The following is a 19,526-nucleotide window of genomic DNA, read 5'->3' on the forward strand; positions in this document are numbered from 1 at the left end:
GACACATCCTGTAAGGTGATCTGAATCTCCCATTCTCCATCCTTCAGTTACACACAAAAATTCCCCCAGGCATCCAGATTTTCCTGATCCTGACATTGGTACTTAACTTCATTTGCAGCCACTGTCTCCACAGTTTAGGGAAGCATCCCCTGAATTTTCCTGATTTGGGCAGAGCATGAGGGCAGCCGAGCCGTTCCCCATCTCTCTGTTCTGATTTCATGAAATTGCCCACGCACAAACCCTTGCATAAGCCATTTTTCATTGCACTGGATAAACTTGATATATTCCTAGAGCAAGAGCAGCCCGTTTTCTTTCCTTACCCTCATTGAATTGTGTATTTTTCTCAAGGTTCTGGTTTAAAAGCAGAAGCTAATGTGATCGGACTGGATTTCAATTACGATATTCAACCATGACTAAGTCAGCTGAGAGTCTTCCCAAGCAAGGACCAACAAATGTTTCTGCAGAAGCTGTCAGTTTTTATGAAAACAATCTCTTCTGTAGATTTATATAATCTTTTTAGAATCCACATTTGATTGTAGTTGAAAACATGACACCCATTACCCCAGGTGGAGGAAGAAAACTTTGTTTTGTGTTTTGCAAAATCTAAGCTGAAGGCGGTTTGGATCTTATTGCATCTAATGTAAGCAGCTGAGACGATCATGGGCGGAGATGTGTGGGTGAGGAGATAAACACTCCTGCTATAAAGCCTCTGCCTTACTACAGTGACAAACACGCTTATGATGGATGTCCATAAAATGAGATGAGACGCTGAGCCAGTGCTTTGAAGGTTTGTGCCTGGTGAGCCATGCGGCTCGGGGTGGGGATGGAGCAGCAGAAGGGTAAGCGCGTGCCGACCCACCCGAGTCCGTCGGTGGTCTGGTCTGGAGAGGAGAAGCTGTGAGTGGGGTGCAGGATGCCGGTCACTGGGTTTTCATCACAAGCTCTTCCAGCGCCTTCTCCCTCTGATTCCCACAAAGCAAAAGAACTTCTTTGATTTCATTTTGCTGGAAACCCATATCGTTAAACTGAGCTAACAAATGCAAGAATTCAGCTGCCTGGAGGAAGAAGGAAAAGAAAGGAGTGATGTTATCATGGGGTGTAAAGGATGGATTTATCGTAGAGTTGCAGCAGAAACAGCGTTGGGTGACGAGGCTGCAGCCAGACGAGCTGGCCGGGTTGTATTACCGCTGAAGGGCACTGCTGGTGCCGCTGCCAACAGCAGAGTGAGGGCACGCATACCACTGCTAGCATTTAAAAGTGTGCCTTTACATCAACTTTTTAAATAAGAAGTATATAACAAAGTCAGCCTCTAGCTTCACTTATTCCTTATAAAGTTTAATATTAATTCCATGCAAGCGTTTGCCTGTGTTATAAAGAAACCGGGGAAAGGCAATGAGCGCAAGCTGGAATTAATTTGTCCTGCTTCCCCCCTTGCTCAGGCTGGGCCCCAGCACCACAACATCTCCCGGAGCCACGTCCTCAATAAATAACCCCCCGCCTGACACTGAGACCCGGGCGCCCTCCCGCTGCCACAGCCCTGACGAGCAGCGAGCCAGCAATCCTACGTGCCGTCAGCATCACGGCAAACAGCGCCAGCCCAAATCTCAAGCAGCTTTTCTCCCACCCCAGCTCTTCGCTACCCCCAGGAGGAGATGGGTGATGGAGACCAACAACCGGCATGCCACCACGGTTCTTCTCCCTGGGGGGTGAATACGAAGGGGGAGCCGGGAGGGAGGTAGCGAGCGTGGGTGCTGGTGGGCTCGGGGTGGGGGATTGCCCGCGCAGGTGCTGAGCAAGCATCGTGCTTGCACGGCGGGGTGAGAGGATGGATGGAGAAGAGCGATGGAGCGGGTGTCCTTCCCGGGGGAGTCCTTATGGTGACGCTGCCCCGGGGATCTGCCGCGAGGGTGGGCTCACTGCTTGCAGGGCGATGGGTCTGACCTGCCGGGAGGCTGCGCGAGGCGCGGCGGAGGAGGAGCGGAGCGTGCAGCCCACTGGAAAAGCGAGCCCGGAGGATGCAGCACAAAGGGCCGGGCTGTGCCACCCCACTCTGACCTTTTTCTCCGAGTACTGGAACATTTCCATGGCCTCCTCCACCTGCCCTTCCTCGTAGCCCTGCTTCAGCAGCCGGTCACAGGCACCCAGGTAGCTCAGGAACTGCAGAAGACGACAGCCAGGGTTAATCCAACCTCGCAGACACGGGGCACAAGTGCATTCAGGAGCCCACCTTGCCACCTGCCAGGGACATGCTCGTGGGGAGGACCTGGGGCACAGCTGTCCTGCCAGCTCCCGTCTGATGCTCGGCCAGGGTGGTCTGTCTGTCAGCAGGACTCCCACCGCGAGATGACAGCGTTTGGTCCCCCTCACCCTCCTGGGGTGGGAACGGGAACAAGGCGGAGGGAGGACGAGGAGCAAACCAAACATCTGAACCATCTGAGATCCAAAGCGACGACCTCCAGGCTGGGGGGTGAAGCAGAGCCTATCCCAGTGAGATGCCTACCCTCGGCCGACCCAGCGTCCCTTTGATGCGCCGGGGTCCGGGAGCCTGTGGGTTTGCTCCAGGGTCCAAGCACAAAACCCACCCCAGGGGAGACCCGTGTGCTGTCATTACTGAAAGTAAACAGTTATTTTTGGCTTTCCTCATTGTTCTTGGAGTGCTGACAGGACTATTCCCAGCGGTATCTTTTAAATACCATGAGAATCATTCACTGTCCAAAAACATATGGGACAGACAATAATAAATGAGCTATACAATAGCAGGGGGAATAAAAACATCCCACGGGTCTCCCCGAAGCCGTGCCGTCTTCATCCAAGGAGAAGCTGATTCCTATCTCCCCAGATCCACCAGCACACAGACCTCCACCCTCCCCAGCACTGCCGTAGCCAAGGAGAAGGACTCAGTAAAAGACCATAAAACATATGAAAAAGCCAAAAAAGTCCCTCAGACGTTGAATTGATCTAGTTTGGCTGAAGAGCTGAGTAAGAATTTTAAGAAATGTCAGCCTTAAGGAGCAGCTTATTAAGTCAAAAATCAGACAGTCATTGGCATTCATAACCTGTTTTTATCTTCCTCGTTACCGTACAAACTAAAGACCCCAGATCACTGCTGTATTTTCTTGCCCTGTCGCAGCAGGGACAGCCACTCGCCGTGCTCATGCCCTGTCCTGGCAGCCTGGCGTGCTGTTCAAGCCCAGCATGAAATTGGTGCTGTTGTCAACTCGATGATTTTTATCATTAAAAAAAATACATATATATCTCCTGGAGAATACACAAAACTAAACAGAAGCAGGTTTTTAAATACTATGACCTACTAACCCCCTGGGTCTGGTACCAGCCCCACTGCTTGCTGGGGAGGAGGAGGAGGTGCCACTGCCCTCTTGAAGTTCCTTCTCCCCTTGTAGCTCTCAAGGAGGCTCCTCATCACACTCAGAGATGAAGTTCCTCCAGCACAGGCACCTCAGGAGAGCTCGGCTTTATCCGCTACATAACCTCATCACAAACTGCTTGTGCAGGAAGAGACCTCCAGGCTCTGGTAGATCAGTAACCTGCTGATTTATCTCTTCCCTCATTTGCCGCTACTTGAGCTTATGTGCAGCAATGCAGCTTTTCACATCAAAGACGAGCGTGTGCAGTGACGTGAAGGAAATCCCTCCTCTGGTGGGTTTTATCTTCCATGCCCCTCTGCCACTTTGGCTGATGCCCATCAGAAAGGCCCATCCCCATGAGGTCCCTGCTTCAGGTGCTCCAACAACTGGCTGCTTAAGAAGAGCAAAGCCTGACCACCAACCATTTCACCAACCCACCTGGACCATGGACTATAAGCTGCTGGCATAGAAATACCACGAGCAAACACCACCAAAGACCCAAATGCTGATTTCATCGTGGAGGAACAGGGTAAACATCTCCCCAGTCTTGCAGCAGGGTTCAAGCCAGGGACATGCAAACCCGGTGGGTACTACCGCTCAGGAACCGAGCCTCCAGGAACAGAGGCTCCCCAGGGGGACAGGGAGACCCCAGCCAGCACCGCAGCAGACAGTCCTGCTCAACTCGCTGCCGCAAATGCTGCCACTGAGAACGCAGCTTCTACAAGCGCTGGAAACATTTGGGGAGCCACCGCCAGTGAGGATGGCTGATGCAAGGCTTGTAGGAAGCGCTGAAGATCTAGATTGTTGCTTGGGGTGAGACAGCAAGTTCTTCTGGAGGAGGAAAGGGGCAGGAGCACATTATGGAAGCACAGCTGAGCATATATTTTGCTGTATTATTGACTACGCAAGAGTCCAACAGTCCATGGGAAGAGGCTCCCCATCCGTGCATGGCCAGTGGGCTGTGTCCCGTGGTGAACGCCCTGCTCTGAACCCCGTGCTTACGGCTATCTGGGGAGATGGATGCTGCCCAGCTGCAGCCATCTGTCATGTCTCAGCTCACACGTACGTTGAGAGCTCCACAGGTCAACGATGCATTTTTGATTGATCGATCATCACCTATCAAAATGCAATGATGCATTTTTGGTTTAGCCCTTGGCCATGACATCCTAAACGATGAACCTCTGGCACATTGGGGCAACTAATCCTGCTTGAGCCTTTTAGAGAGTCTCTTCCACCAAAATTGAGAAGGCATCGCCTCCTTAAGGCAGCAGATTTGCCTTCTCCACCAGGGTGGGCTCTGCCAGTTTGACTTGACACTGCAAAGAAATTGAGTAATTTTTGGCTACCATCTGGTACTACAATCAATCTTCATGGTTGAAGCTGTCATCGTCACACACTGAAACCCCGCGTGACACCAGCAAGCAATGAAGAGCGCCCACAGCTCTTGTTTTTAACTGGAGTTGCAACATATTTTCCAGGAAGGTTTAGCCTAATTTGGTAGTTTTGTACTTGTAAGAGATGCACGAAGGGCTAGGCTTTACATTTTATCATGGCTGTATTGGGCATAAATGGGAAAGATGGGAACTGCTGGTGAAGAAGGCACAGGATATAAGGCAGACCTTGTATTTTGGTGCATTAATCTCTTCTCCAAGGGAATGGGAGTCCCGGTGTTTATACAGAAGGGAGCAGACTGTACCCATTTCCATCCTTCATAAGATGCACTGCTTCTTCATATTGAAGCCAGCAGTTCCTACAAGACACCCTTGCACAACTCTGTGCAAAGAATGTGGGCTGGGCTCTGCCCATCTCCCTCTGCCTAGGTGAAACCTTTATGAATTGAAGAAATAAAGCTTCCCTTCCCACCTTGGCTTGCAGCAACGCTCGCCTGAAACACCGGCGAGGTTCTGGGGAGGCTGGTCCAGCCGGGGGTGACTCAGGAGGGAGCCAGAAGCTGCAGGATGACTCAGCCGCAGAGCAGCTTCGTGCGCCGACCAGACGGGTAAGAGCTGGCCCACGCAGCACAGGCAGCTCCCCGGGAGCACGGGAAGGAGACTGACACCGACAGCGGCTGCTCGGAGCCGTGCCTGCTCACACCTCTGCCCGGGGTCTGCTCCTGCTCCCTGGCACGACAGCGCGGCGGACATCCCTCTTGCTAAGCTGCGATCAAGCCCCTTCTCTCTCTGCAAGAGCTACTTGGATAATTTAGCCCTATTAAGTCCTCCGCTGGGATGGGCAGGTCCAGCCCCAAGCTTGCCAAGCCAGAGGGTCAGAGCCAGCAGCATCCCTCACGGCATGGATGCTCCAAGACCACCTGGACCACTGGGGGTTTGTCTGGACAAGCAGAGACCTCGGGAATTGGGATGCAGCACAGCGAGCTGTGATGTACTCAGATACCAGGGGTAGGAGTTATTTTCAATAAATTCCAGGTTATTATAGAGGGTTCCTCAGGAAAAGAGCTCTGGGACCCAGCCGCAATGCTTGCACAGAGTCCTGGGTTGCTCCAACGCGGGGAACTTGTGTTTTGGAGAGAGCCCAGACAAATCTCCAAGGTATTCGTACAGTCCCACTCTGACAGGATGAGCCATGGCAATAATCATACGAATGTAACAGCCGGGAAAAAATTATGTGCAAAAAGTTTCCATATACGGGGGCAAGATTTGTACTTCAAAAGAACACCATGCTCCATACAACAGATTGGAAAGATAACGTTACCCGGCCCTTATTACTCGCTGAAAAGCTGAGGGCGACTCATTGCTATTTTATTACAGCAAAAGCGCAGCCGTGTGATCTCATGGAAAACCCTGTCAGCTGAGGTCTGATACCAAAGTGGGAAACCCGAGGCCATCAGAAGTCCACCCCAAGCAAGACAGCCATCCCTTTCTCCATGAAAATCAAGCTTTTCTTTATCAAAAGCTTTCCGCGGCACCGTGCCAGCTCCACCAACCTGACTTAAGCTTTGCCTTCCAGTCTTCTGGAGGGTGAGGATGGCTTTGCGGGTGGGGTAGCCCAAGGCTATAACGGGCTCGATGAGGTCTCGCTCCTCTTGGCTCAGCGCCGAGAGCAGGTCAGCCGCCGAATCCTGCTGGGATCTGTGGGAACTGAGAGGTCGCGCAGGCGTGGAGGCAGGCGTGGAGGCAGGGGGAAGGCAGGTGTAGGGGCTGAGGGACTGCAAGAAAAAAACCAGTAGATGTTCTTTTTGCTCCAGCTCATGAAATGATGTTAAAGGACCCAGGCTGAAGCAATGATTTCAGATGCCGGCAGTTACCTTGCTCTCTCCAGAAGAAGAAAATTCCCATACATGGAACAAACCCCCCTGGGTTTCAAAGGAGACCGGACTTAATTAAATCCAGGCTCAGATACAGATACAGATCAGAGAAAACAGAGCTCAGGAGGGTTCATGGGGCAAAGCGAGCAAAAGCAGCTTCCTTTCCCTGAGAATCCCGGTCACATCTCCAGCAATAAATGCCACCCTCGACCGGCCAAGCGAGAGGCAGCGCTGCCCGCAGGCAGGTCATGCAGCAGCCTGAGCAGGAGGATGCTCCCCTGATGCCCCATTTATGCCCGTGATGTTTATCAGGTGTATTTAGGTTTCTCTTACAAAGCCATCTCCAGAAATGACCTTGCAAATAGAAATGCTCGCCCGAGCGTGAGGCTTTGGTATTTGGCGTGATCCATTGGTAACAGCAGCCGAGCAGGGTGGGCGGTGAATTAGCAATTAGTTGCAGCAGCTGTTTGGTGTAAATAAATACGCACGGGCATTTAATCTTTCCTTAATTACCCTACGTCTAACGCAACTACATATAAATAACCTGGCCTTTCATGTGTGCGATGGTTTTAATTGCGGGTTTTCAGTAATTCATCTCCTAAATCTCTCAAGCAGCTGGATGTGATTTCTTAAAAACCATGGCGCAATGCAGATGCAAGGTGACGGAAAGCAATATTTACTCCGTCACTTCATATCACTGTCTCTATCATTAAACGATTCGTATTTTTAGTAGGACTCTGAAGTCTAAAGTTTCCTAGACTTTTAAGAAAAGACAGCCAGCCTTTGCCACGGAGGAGAAGGACGCCGATATTGCAAGAGGAGCCAGGTGAAGTGGCCTTTCCCAGCTATAAAACAGGGTGAAGGAGGGCAGTGAGCACGGGGACGGGTAATGAGGGAGACCCAGGGCAGAGGGGACGCAGAAGCAGCCCGGGTTTGTCTCCGTTCGAGCCCCGGCTTCTCTCCTGGGGCTGCCAGGAGGAGCAGCTGTGATGGCTGCAAGGGGCATTTCCCACAAACCCTGTTTATGTCTGTTAGAGGGGGGAAAATGGAGAGCGGGGGGAAAGGGCGGGGGGAAAAACCCTATTTCACTTGTTTTTTCACGTGTTTCAGTTGAAAATTGAACAAGATGCCTTGCTTGTCAGGAAAAACAGATATTTTGGTTAGGACAGAGCAAGTAAACGTCCTCCCAGAAAGCTTGAGTTTAAATGCCGGCAAAAAAACCCCAAACCCTTCCTTCACTTCTCATGAAAACTCATCAGGAATTCCTCATGGGTTTAGTGTTCCCAAAGCCCCATTTCAGTTCCATTTTGCTGGCCAGACCCCAGCAAACGGGACCGATTCGACACCCTCCACCTCCCTCCTGTCTCAGCGGCAAGCGAAGGGCTACCAGAAGGAATCACCTCACCGGCACCGTGGGCTTATGGCGTTTGAGCGGGGGGATCGGCGCGGCCACGGCCGGAGGAGCCGGCACCAAGGTCCCCAGGCGGGACGTGTGCGGGGCTGGCCCGTACTTGACGCTGCGGCTGGTGCAGGGGGGCGGGGGGAGCGGCCGTGGCACAGGGACCCCTCTGCTTTCCGTGGCGGCTCTGTTCAAAGGATGCACCAAAGCAGCCAGCTTCCTCCTGGCCGCTTCCAGCTCGTTCTTCATGTTGTTAAATATCACCATGGATCTTCTCTGCTTGCTCAGCTCCGGGCTGGCTGGGTTGCGGCTGCCGTTCTCCAGCGAGGGCTCCAGCAAGCCGGGCGATGTCTTCGGTCGGCTCTGGTAAAAGCTGGGATGCGGAGCCACACCTCTCCCGGTGTTTCTCCTCCTGGAAAGCTTTTCATCCTTGTCATTCTCTTCCCAGGAGGTCGAGGAGTACTCGTCGTCCTCCGAGTACTCGTCCTCCTCCGAGTGCCAGGTCTCGCTCTCGGCGTCGGACAAGGCACCTCTGCCCTTGACGTGCCCGTAGCCGCCGTCGGCAGCGCTGAGGCTGACGCAGCGCCGCACCGCCCCGTCCCGCGCTCTCCCCCCGTAGCTGTCAGCGGGGTCCACCAGCAGCAGCCAGCACGGCGGAGCCGTGGGGACGACGTCGGAGGTGACCCGATGCCGGGAGGTTTGCTGCTGAGAGGCCACCTCCACCCAGTACAGCACTTTTCTTTCCAGCGAGAAGTCGTGCTGCGGAAGAGCGAGAAGCAGCTGGTGAGGGCATCTGAAACCGGACCACAGGGCACGGAGCAAACCACGCGCTTAGGAGGGCACCTTACGGGCTGCATCCTCCCCATATTGGCTCCTATTTCCCCGAGCATCAGGGCTGTAGGACTGGGCAGCGCCAGCCTCATCCCTATAGGAAATCCCCAAATTTATAGTTGAAAAAAATCTGGCTACGAAGTTATTACTCTTTTGAGTTGTATCTGCAATTCTTTTGACAGGTGGCTTATGCTCAGAGGTGGTTTTGTGTCAGTCTGGCTGCTGCGGAAGGGGACGGCACCCGTTCGTGGCACCCGGCAGAGCCACATCGGGCACGGGGGCTCGGGAGCCACCAAGGCGGGAGATGCCACCTTGGGCAGAGGCAGGACCGGCCGCGGGAGCCTCCAGCGGCGCCAGGGGCTCGGCCGGTCCCAGAACGGAGTCATTATTTCCACGTAGTCCGGCTTAAAATATAAGCATGTTTGAGACTGAAAACTGCGGGTTTTCCTGGAACAAACAAGCCTTGCCTGTCCCAGAGCTCTCCAAACAAGGTCTCCTCCGTACGGGCAGGCAAGCACATTCACAGCCCAGGAATGCTGTTTTTACTGCTCCCTGCCACTTGTCAGCTGTGGACCCAAACCAGCCTTCCCGAGGAAAACACCACCACGTGCCTCCAGAAGGATCAGCCCGGACCACCAGCGCAATCGCTCGGCCTCGGCAGGGAGCACCGATGCGTCCCCAACCAGGGAAAAACCCGGGGCTGGGGGTTTCCCGGGATAGAACGGGGTGGTGGACCGCCTCAGCTGGTCCGTGGGGACGCAGCCCATCACCTGCCTTTACGCAGGTGGCAAAAAATGCGTGCATTAAAATTTCCTTCAGAGAAATTGCTTAAAATGAACACCACAGCGACTCTTCATGTTAAACACATCCCGCGGATTTGGGATGTGTCGGTTTTGGGGGAGGGATGAGCAAGGCTGAGCTAGCGAAAAGCCAGATGTGGGGTTTACTGCTGGTTCACCCATCACCAGGAGCGAGCAGAGGCTGTTTGGGATCGCCCAGATCGCCTTCCCCCCGTGAAGTGCACTGACCCCATCTACGGGTGAGACTACTTAAGGCTGAACACGCTAAGTATTTCTGAAATCGTCTTCAACCGGAGCTGTGCTAGCGCTACCCGTAAGCCTGGAGAGCCGCCTCCATGCCTTCAGTGCAGCTGGATGGGGAAAGGCTCCCTACCCCTTTCCAGAGCATAGACAGCTCCTTCGAATCGCTGTGACGGGGTTTAAAATTGGTGGCAGAGCTGTTACAGCAATAGGTGTAGATTCAAAAGCAGTTTAGGACTGAGCAATGTGGAAGATCACAAAGCGCCACAGGGTATTTTTTTTTTATATATATATATACACACACATATATTTTTTATATATATATATATATATGTTGCCAGCACAGGTAGTGTTGCCTGCTTACATCTCTGTTAGATTTATTAATAAACATTTAAAAATTTTATTAATAAATGAGATGGTGATGATTCCAGAGTAGAAAACAACCCCAGAGCAGAGCCTGAAGTTTGTCTTCCTGTCCCAGAAAGACCCAACCCTCCTGCTTGGACAGCATTAAAAAAAGCCAACCCCAAACCTACCCCTCCCTCACTCCCACCCACCACAAATTGTCCTCATCTCCTCCCACTCCTGCAAAGCAGCCAATTAAGAAGAGATCGATTAGGAGGAGAGGTTTCCCTTCCCTTCTTTCACAAGAAAAGGCAAACACCGCTGACGTCCCTTTGAGCATCCCCCCAGAAGCAAGTCCGGAGGCAAGCAGAGGCGACTCACCATGGTGCTCATGAGGATGTCGGCGCAGTCGGGGAGGTCGATGGCCGGGGCGGTGATTAAAGGGTTTTCTCCTCCGGAGTCCCCGTCGAGGCTCCTGACCGTCCGGAAGGGAACTTCATCCAGGTAGCTCATCGTCGCTGCCAGATTTCTTGCTGCCAGAGGAAGGGATGAAACAAAACCGTAAAAGGCAGGACTAGCGCCTTTTAAGTTGGGTGGAAGGAGGGAAAGATGAGCTATTTCAAGTGATGCCGGTAAAAGGAACGCAGCCCTTAGAGACGCTGCCAGCCGAGTAGAAACCGCTGTGTGCAGTGCCCAGATTTACAAAATCTTAATTACTGATACTGGGAAGGTTTGTCCGAACTAACATTTGCTATTCTGAGCTTGAGCCAGCAGGACCTGACCAAGCTTACAGCTTCATTTGGCAGAGATCCTGAGCGCTTTTCTCCTCCGCTTCCACCTCTATGCATGCCCCGCTGCTTTCCATCCCTCCTCCTGCCGCTCCCTCTCCCTCCGCTGCCCATCGCACGCTCCCTTTCCCAAGCCAGGGACAGACCAAGCACTTTTCCCAGTTACAGAGGCAGAAACAGCAGCCAAGGAGGACACCGGGCAGGTCTCCTCTCTCTGTGTGACCTGAGAGTCCGTGGTCACGGAGCTCGTGCACGCGGCCGCGTGCTGCCAAGCCATCACACGGAGCAGCCCGGGGCAGCTGGGGCGAGGGCATCCCCTCCAGCGCCGCGGCAGCTTTCCGAGAGCCAAACAAGGATGCTGGTGCCTCAGGCAAGCTTCGGTGTTAGCAGGATGTCGAACGAGCCATTTTAAGGCCAGATTAGCTTTTAAAGAACCATTGAGTCATTTGAAGTGCGGTGATGTTTTTTAGATCAGGAATAGCAGGGAAGAGAAAAGTTTCTGATGAACTGGGCATGGGGGCATGGAAAATATTACTGCAATAGCGTAGCCATCAGCTCTGTATAGATGTCTCAATTTAGTAAAAAGCCACCGCTTGCTGCATGAAGCCTTGAGTCCTCAGCTTCCTAGCGACAAGAGCGTGCAAAATAATTTCCTTTATATATTGTCAGTTGGCAAGAGGCAATGGTCAGTAATCCATCAAGCTCTGGTACCCGCAGCCTGTGCCTGCTCACCCCAAAGCAGCAGCCCTCAGCAGCCATTCTCAGGCCACAAAGAGTAAATACTTGGTGTGGCATCCCGAAGTGCTTTTCCTGATCTTTTTTTTCTTTTAAAAAGAAATGGCTTCTATGACAATGAGGATAAACACTCCACAAGAAGAAAATCAGCAGACGAACGTATCAAGGAAAGCCGCCTGTTAGTTTAATGCAAGAATAAGGGTCTATAAGGGGAAACGGCATTCCAGGTCATTTCTTATGTGAGCAAAGGACTAACAAACTGCCTATAGAACGCAAAGAGCGACGCGCGCAATCGCTCGGTTCAACTCAGTTGCTCTTATCAGAATTCTAAGAGCTGTCGCCCTCCCGCTTACACCAGGAGCCTTTAATACCCGGGGCTGTAGCACCGGCAGAGCCCCTAACCAGCTTTGCGGCTCCCGCACGTGTGCTGCTGCTAACATGCGACACATGCAACGTGTGGGGAGCCCGCCCGGAGCCAGGCCATCTGCTCCTCAGCCTAAGAGGGCTCAGCATAAGTTAGAATGCGCGTCAGCACCGATGAAAGCAACGCGTGAAAAGCGTCTGGAAGCAAAGCCGCCTTCTCCCGGCTTTCTCCAACTCCTCGGCGTGGCCATAGAGCCCCTGCCTGCAAAAGAGACGGACCCTCCTTGCAGCTTATGCTGTAAATCGGCTCTTCCAAAAGCTGTGCGGTACAAATCATAGAATCATAGATTCATCGAATCGTTGAGGTTGGAAAAGACCTTTAAGATCATCCAGTCCAGCCATTAACCTAACATTACCAAGCCCACCACTAAACCAATTAAGGGTAGAGTAGCAATTTCATGTTTCCTGGCTTGGGGGCAGGATTATTTTTTAATGAAAGTAAAAACTAGGAATCATTGAGGTTGGAAAGGATCTCTAAGATCATCATTCCAACCATCAACCCAACACCACCATGGCCACTAAACCATGTCCCAAAGTGCCACCTCTGCCCATTTTTTGAACGCTTCCAGGGATGGGGACTCCCCCACCTCTCTGGGCAGCCTGTTCCAATGCTTGACCACCCTTTCCATGAAGAAATTTTTCCTACTATCCAATCTAAACCTCCCCTGGCGCAACCTGAGGCCATTTCTTCTCTTCCTATTGCTAACTACTTGGGAGAAGAGACCAACACCCACCTCACTACAACCTCCTTTCAGGCAGCTGTAGAGAGCGATCAGGTCTCCCCTCAGCCTCCTCTTCTCCAGGCTGAACACGCCCAGCTCCCTCAGCCGCTCCCCACCAGCCCTGAGCTCCAGACCCTTCCCCAGCTCCGTTGCCCTTCTCTGGACACGCTCCAGCACCTCTTGTCCTTCTTGCACAAGAAGTCCATCACCTGGAACGGCTTTACTCATTTTTCAATGCCACCTGAAAGAATGGAGATGGGTAGTGAACGTGTCTGAAGCCACGAGGAAGAAAACACGGAGAGGTTATGGTACCGTATCTCCCTGTACTTCACTGCATAAATACTGTGCTCTCAGAAAGGCTCCCACAAGCGTTAATTCCCCAAACTGCTATTTAGGAAAAAAGAACTACATTGGGGTGAGGAGTGATGACAAGGAAAACGCTACTAGACAAGAATAAAAGAGGGTCAGTTGTCAACACCAGCTCACACCAGAAAGCAACTCCTGCAAGGGTTCTGAGCTCATCTGCTTCACGCCAGCCCTGCCCGCTTTCACATCGAAGATGCAGGCTGGCAAAGGAACAAATTCCTGTCGGGAATTCCTGCACTGGGACCGGGGAAGGAATAGGATGCAAATGAGTCTCGGAAACTCACAGCCAACCCCTCTATTTTTCCAAGCTACAATAATTTTTTAAAACTTAGAAATAGTAGGAAATACTACACTTGGACAAATTTGAGTCTTAAATCTGAATACACAAGGGTTTTTTTAAGAATTAATACCCTGTCCCCATGTATTTTATGAGTTAAGATTTTAAACTTTCCTCTTCTATCTGTGGCTTCAACATCTTCCTCACTAAAAATATAAAACATTTTAACGCAGATGTCATTAAAGAGCAAATACATAGAGCAAACCACAGAAAGCTTGAGGGATTGAGATATACCTAAATGTCCATCATCCACTGGCATTTTCAAGTCCCATTTTTCATAATAATATGAAGTTATCCTTACCGTCAGAGGAAATCATGGAGCTCTTCTCGCAGGGCAGGGAGAACAGGGCTGCTTCTGCGCTGCCTGCTTATCTACTGCTCGGCTCTTGAAATTCTTGCAGTGTCAGACAAGCATCTGGCTTTGACAGTTTTAAGATTATCATAGCTTAAGCAGTTCGCCTGTCCCGGCAGACGTGGTGACGGGATAAGGAGCCTAACTATTTAAGCAGAGCATCCTCTGGTCACTAAGCTGCCTGAACTGAAAGCGTTGTTTCTGCAATTGGTTTTATGCTATTTGAATTTTTGCTTTTTCATCAGGTTAAGACTCCTCGGGACCCGACCCAGCTATAGGTCTCGGAGTAACGAGACAGCAGGGATGGGAAGACGTACGGACACGCAAATCAGAACCCCCACCTCCAGAGGACTTCACGGTAACCTGTATTTTGGGGTGCTATAGGTAGGCGATACCCACGTGAGCAAGAACTGTGAACTTCTGCACCCAGATGAATTCTAACTCTATCAAAAATTACTAGTTCCTCTGCTCTTACTAACAGAAATCAATGCAAAGCTTCAGCCAAGAAACTATTAACGTTACATATAAGGCCCAAGCGTTGAATCTAGGCAATTACATGTTGCCTCCTCCATGAATTACACCATGTTGTGATGCGAAGACTTAAGGAATCAGAGAGATTAAAACCATTCCCGCACATTAGGGCTGAGCAAGAATAACGACCGCAGCTCTGGAAAGATGCCACGACAATCTGCGCAGGCCAGCAAAGCCCCAAACCCTTACTGGCCCGTCGCCGTCTCAAGCAAACTGTCCAGAACATGGAAGGTTTTGAAATCAGATGCCTCTGTCACCTTGCAGGAGGGAGAAGTTCCTTCACACAAACCTTTTGCCAGCAATTCTCTCCACACTGGAGTCGTACTCGATGCCAAGTAGTAAAACAAATCTCTCCCTAGAAGTAAAAACGCTTCAAACAAACAAACAAACAAAATCCATTTTTCTCTATTTATTCTGTACAGAAAACAACTTACAAAATAGAGCTGCATTTTTTTAATCAAATATTATATACACGATCTGTCCCTACACAAAAATAGCTGTAGAGGCAAACCCAATTACAGTAGGTTAGACTTCAGATTTTATTGGGTTTTTTCCAGCAGGCTTATTCATCAAATTTATATATATCCACACGGCTGTCTGACCTATTTCACCACAACTGGGCATTTTTTCCATGTTGTGGTACCAGTTTTAGTCCACAGAAGTAAAATGTCAACAGCTCCTTTAACAGATCTTGAAAAAGCCTGTCTTGTTGGTACTCCAGAAATTGTTTAAACTTGTAACAGGTTTGTTTCCATGCACAAAAATACAGGAACTATTTTGACAGTGATGCTTGACATACTTCATTTAAGAAGAAAAACATTTTACTAATGATCTTTTTTTTTAAAAAAAAGCTTCTTTATTTCTGGAGATTCCATCACCTGGATTTAGGCTTATGAAGATAAAAGCCACTAAAAACAGGATGTTAATACTGGCACAAATACCATTGTCAGCGACGTTGCTTTATGAAGGTTGAGATTTGTTAACAAAAGCTCGCCGCGGGACTGTAATTCCATACCACAAGAGGCCTAGCAGCTTTGGGCTTGCTCAGGTATTTCCCTGCAGAGTCAGATGGCAAAACCAGTTCTTACACTTTTCTTCAAGACATCCCAGTTCCCGGCTACCAAAACAGAGGATAAGACTTCCTCTTCGGACCCTCTCATATTTACACACGCAATTATAATGAAACATTCCTCCAACGTTAAAATAATTTATTACTGAATTATCTGACAGCAGTGGCCCAAGTGTCATTTGTGGGGAGAGTCGGAAGAACCCATCCTGGAGGGATGCAGCTTCCTTCAGGGTGATCAGCTGGCACCAAGTACTGATCCCATTCGTGCCTTTAACACAGAAAGCATCGTTTGAGAGGAGAGCTGGTATGAGTTTGGTAATAAGATTTATTATATACCCACACAGGTATTTTTCCAGACACAAACCACTCTAAACTGTACTCTGAAACTTGTTTTTCAAAACACAAGTGTGAAAATTGTATGTGCTATTCTATTAAACGGAACGGTTACGCATGGAAGCGCACTCTGCCTCACACGGGCATCTGTTGGATACAACCCTATCAAGCGAGAAGCTTGATCCTTAGCTGAAAAAAACCAGCACAATTCATTGCATAACCATATCTGGAAGTTAACGAACCAAAAGGGACCATAATTTTACAGTCTCAACAAACAATATTTGTCACCTTTGATCATAAAATAAAGACTTTGTTTGGTTTTACCTGATCTGGATTAGAGCTGCTACAGAATGCTCAGCTTGTAAGTAATACTCTCGGAAGGGCTGCAAGAGGTGGGCTAGAGGAAATTCATCTGCTGAAACACAAACATAGAAATCGTTCAATAAACCAGAAAGACCTTCGATTCTAGTAAGTCTCAGAAGCCCCAAATTTGCCAACTCATTCGCTGCTTCCCAGCTATAACTTGAAATTAACTCCCTACGTAATATATTAAGGACTATTTACATGTTTTGCACGTCTCCTCATCCTTACCAGAGCTGTTGGAGGCAAGTCAAGACTAGCAAAACTTTTCCTGCCTCCATCCTCTAAACAAGGGGAACATATGGACGCTGAATCTTTACAGATTACCCGAGTGGCACTTAACCAAATCACCAGACTAAAGCATCTGTTGGGTGCTGGAAGTCTTGAAACTATTCTGTTTATTCTCACTTCAGCTTAATCTACAACCTCTTCTTGCAAAACATTACGAAATCAGCTTAAGATATACTGCAGTCTACACTGAAGAGCTAAACAGTCCTTCCTACATCACACGTGTTAACAGCACACTATGTTTATCCCACCTTTTCCTCAGAGCATAAATTACTCCAGTGGCTGATTCCTTTCTCAACCGGTTTTGTGCCTGCATTTTAAAGCCAGTGTCTATGAGATGGGAGGGTGATGTGGAAAAATACTGTTAAGTACGGCATGCAAAATTTACCTGGATCCCCAAACAGCTTGGAATCAATTTCAAGTTTCTGCTGCAGTAGTTTTTCCCTTTCCTTCTTCTGTTTCTTTTCCATTTCTCTCTTCCTTTCTTCCTCCTGTTCTCCCTCCAACATAACTCTTAATGCTCTCTCCTCAGCTTCATACAGCTCGGTGCGATTTTTGAGCAACGTTTTGAGACTCTCCACCTGATTTTCAAATGCTTCGTCTGCTGAGGGGGGTGGACAAACACCTAAATAGAAAGATAATTAATTTTAAATTTTCAAATTCAGAAAGGGCTCTGTTATCAGACTTGAGGGCGGAGCTGGCAAAATCTCAGAGGAACACAAGCTTAACCTTGCTAACAACTATCTTGCTGGAGTACTTCTATCAAGAAAGAGCTTGGAAACGTAGGAACACAACTGTATTCAGCATTTTATGGCTGTTCTTGTGTAACAATGTAACTAAAATCACAAATAAAGCCACAGCATTTTCAAGCTGCACCTTGCTAGGCAGCACAGGGCACGCACATCATCTTGTTTCCCATGTGCGCAATTAAAATTTGGTAAAAATCTTGCCATTAACCTTTCCTGGCAGCAGCCTCTTTCCTCAGTTTCCGAAGCTTTTCCAATGCGCGCAGGATGTCCACCATCCTCTTCGTGTCTGCTTGTTTCTTCCGTACTTCAGATAAGACGCTGTCTGCAGCAGCCTTAAGTTCTCGTTCCTATGAAGGAAAGAAGAAAACCAGGCACAACGTGTGAAATATCCCACGCAGACAAGAACGAAACAGTACTTTCAAAAAGATTAGCTAAGCACTGGAGATCAGGATAACTTCCTAGTAACGCAGCCATGGCAAGTTAAGTCAACCATCCAACCTTGCATTTTTATGAAAAAGCTAAAACACGACAGACTTCAGGGAAAAAAAAAAAAAAAAGAATGCTGAGCAACTCATAAATTTGGGCCAAATGGTTGATGAATTCATAAAGCCCGGTAACCTTTAGCCACAGAAAGTTAGGAAAAACATTAACAATACATGTAAACCATCCTGATTCTACAGCTCGGCAATTAAAGACCATCAACGTGCCGCAGTCTGAACACAAAACCTTTCCCAACAGCTGCTCTGTACCATCCCAGCGGCAGAGCTGGCACCAGCAGAAGGGTAGCTCTTCAGCCAACACAAAGGTGCCTACAGCACTTCCCAGCAAGCCTGATTTGAGGCGTTACTTTTTCTTTTTCCTTTAGAGCCATTTTGCTTCCTGGTGAGACTGAAAAGCTTGCGAACAACAAGCTTGACAAGGATGAAGCCAGAAGGCAAGGCTTATGGTCAGCGAAATGGCGCTGACCACCGCAGGGTAGCTGACAGCTTGGCACCAGAGAGGAAGACCTCCCCACGCAACTGAGAGTTCGGAAAGCGCTTAAACCCCAGCTGTCAAGGCCTGGGACGGGAGCGTGGCAGAGCTGAGATGCCCACCGAGACCTTTAGGGAAGAAGCGGGGCCGGAGGCGTCGGGAACAGCGCGTCCCCGAGCAAGCCGAACCCGTGCAGCACCTGCCGAACCGCCGGGCCCACGGCCGGGAGCCGGGCAGGCGCTGCCCACCATCAGCCCGTCACCAGCACGCCTGCCCCGGCTCCGCCACGCCGCCCTGAGACCGCGCAGGAGCCCCGGGAGGCCCCGCTGCAGCCGGGGGAGTTGGGACCAGGCCGCCCGGGCCGTACCCGGTTCTTCTCCTCCACCTCCTGGATGCACTTGGCCCGCCACTGGTCGATCTTGGCCTCCCGCTCGGCCGCCCAGGCCGCCTCCTCCTCCTCGGCTGCCTGGGCTTCTTGCTTCCTCCGCTGCAGGCGCAGCCTCCTCTTCCTCGCCCTCTCGGCCTTCCTCCCCAGCGCCCGCCGGTAGCCGGGCTCCCTCAGGGGCCGCACGACCTCCCGCAGCTCCCGCCGCGCCGCCTCCGCCTCCTCCCGCGCCCGGGCCCAGCCCGCCTCGTCCCCCTCGGCCTCCCGCCGCCGCAGCGCCCGGCAGAGCGCGGCCAGCCGCCCCACCAGCCCCAGCGCCGCCACCGCCAGCTCCCGGCCGCCGCTGGGGCTGGAGGCGGGCGGCGGCGGCGGCGGGAGGGGAGCGGCGGCCCGGCGCCGGGCCAGGAACTGCGCCAGCCACGCTTCGTCCTGCAGCCGCTGCGCCGCCGCCGCCTCCTCCTCCGCCAGCGGCCGCGGCGGGAACGGAGGAGCCGCCGGGAAGTAGGGGCCGGCGCCCGGCGGGAAGCGCGGCCCCGCGTCGCCCTCGGGCCCGGGCGGCGGCAGCGGCGGCAGCAGGAAGGGCGGCGGAGCAGCCGCCGCCGCCGCGAAGGGCCCCGGGCGGGCGGCGGGGCCGGGGAAGGGCGCGGCGGGCGGCGGGAAGGGCCCCGCCGGCGGCGGGAAGGGCCGGAACGGCGGCGGGAAGCGGCCGGGGAAGGCAGGCGGCTGCGCCATGCTGCTGCCCCGGCCCCGCCGGCCCCGCCTCAGCCGCGGCCCGGCCCCGCCTCCCGCGACGGGAGCCGGGAGAGGAGGCAGCCGGCCCGGGCCGCCGCAGCGCGCTGCTGGGGCAGGGACCCACAAAATAACGCTAAAA

General features: G+C 51.5%; 2 protein-coding genes across 2 annotated transcripts; both read right to left on the reverse strand.

Moving 5' to 3' along the window:
* Positions 1 to 920: 920 nt before the first annotated feature.
* On the reverse strand, positions 921 to 10,758 carry UBAP1L (ubiquitin associated protein 1 like). Its single transcript, XM_075714563.1, has 5 exons — positions 10,627 to 10,758; positions 8,036 to 8,788; positions 6,310 to 6,531; positions 2,056 to 2,157; positions 921 to 1,055 (listed from the first exon to the last, which is right to left on the reverse strand). Exons 1-5 carry the CDS (start codon positions 10,756 to 10,758, stop codon positions 921 to 923), a joined length of 1,344 nt encoding a protein of 447 aa, XP_075570678.1.
* A 4,179-nt stretch (positions 10,759 to 14,937) lies between these two features.
* PDCD7 (programmed cell death 7) lies at positions 14,938 to 19,387 on the reverse strand. The gene is made up of 5 exons (XM_075714110.1): positions 18,638 to 19,387; positions 17,507 to 17,645; positions 16,938 to 17,174; positions 16,226 to 16,313; positions 14,938 to 15,836 (listed from the first exon to the last, which is right to left on the reverse strand). The coding sequence occupies exons 1-5, from the start codon at positions 19,385 to 19,387 to the stop codon at positions 15,719 to 15,721; spliced, it is 1,332 nt and encodes a 443-aa protein (XP_075570225.1). The 3' UTR covers positions 14,938 to 15,718.
* Positions 19,388 to 19,526: the final 139 nt, after the last annotated feature.

This window comes from Pelecanus crispus, chromosome 7 (genome assembly GCF_030463565.1).
Source record: "Pelecanus crispus isolate bPelCri1 chromosome 7, bPelCri1.pri, whole genome shotgun sequence".
Classification (NCBI taxonomy): Eukaryota; Metazoa; Chordata; class Aves; order Pelecaniformes; family Pelecanidae; genus Pelecanus; species Pelecanus crispus.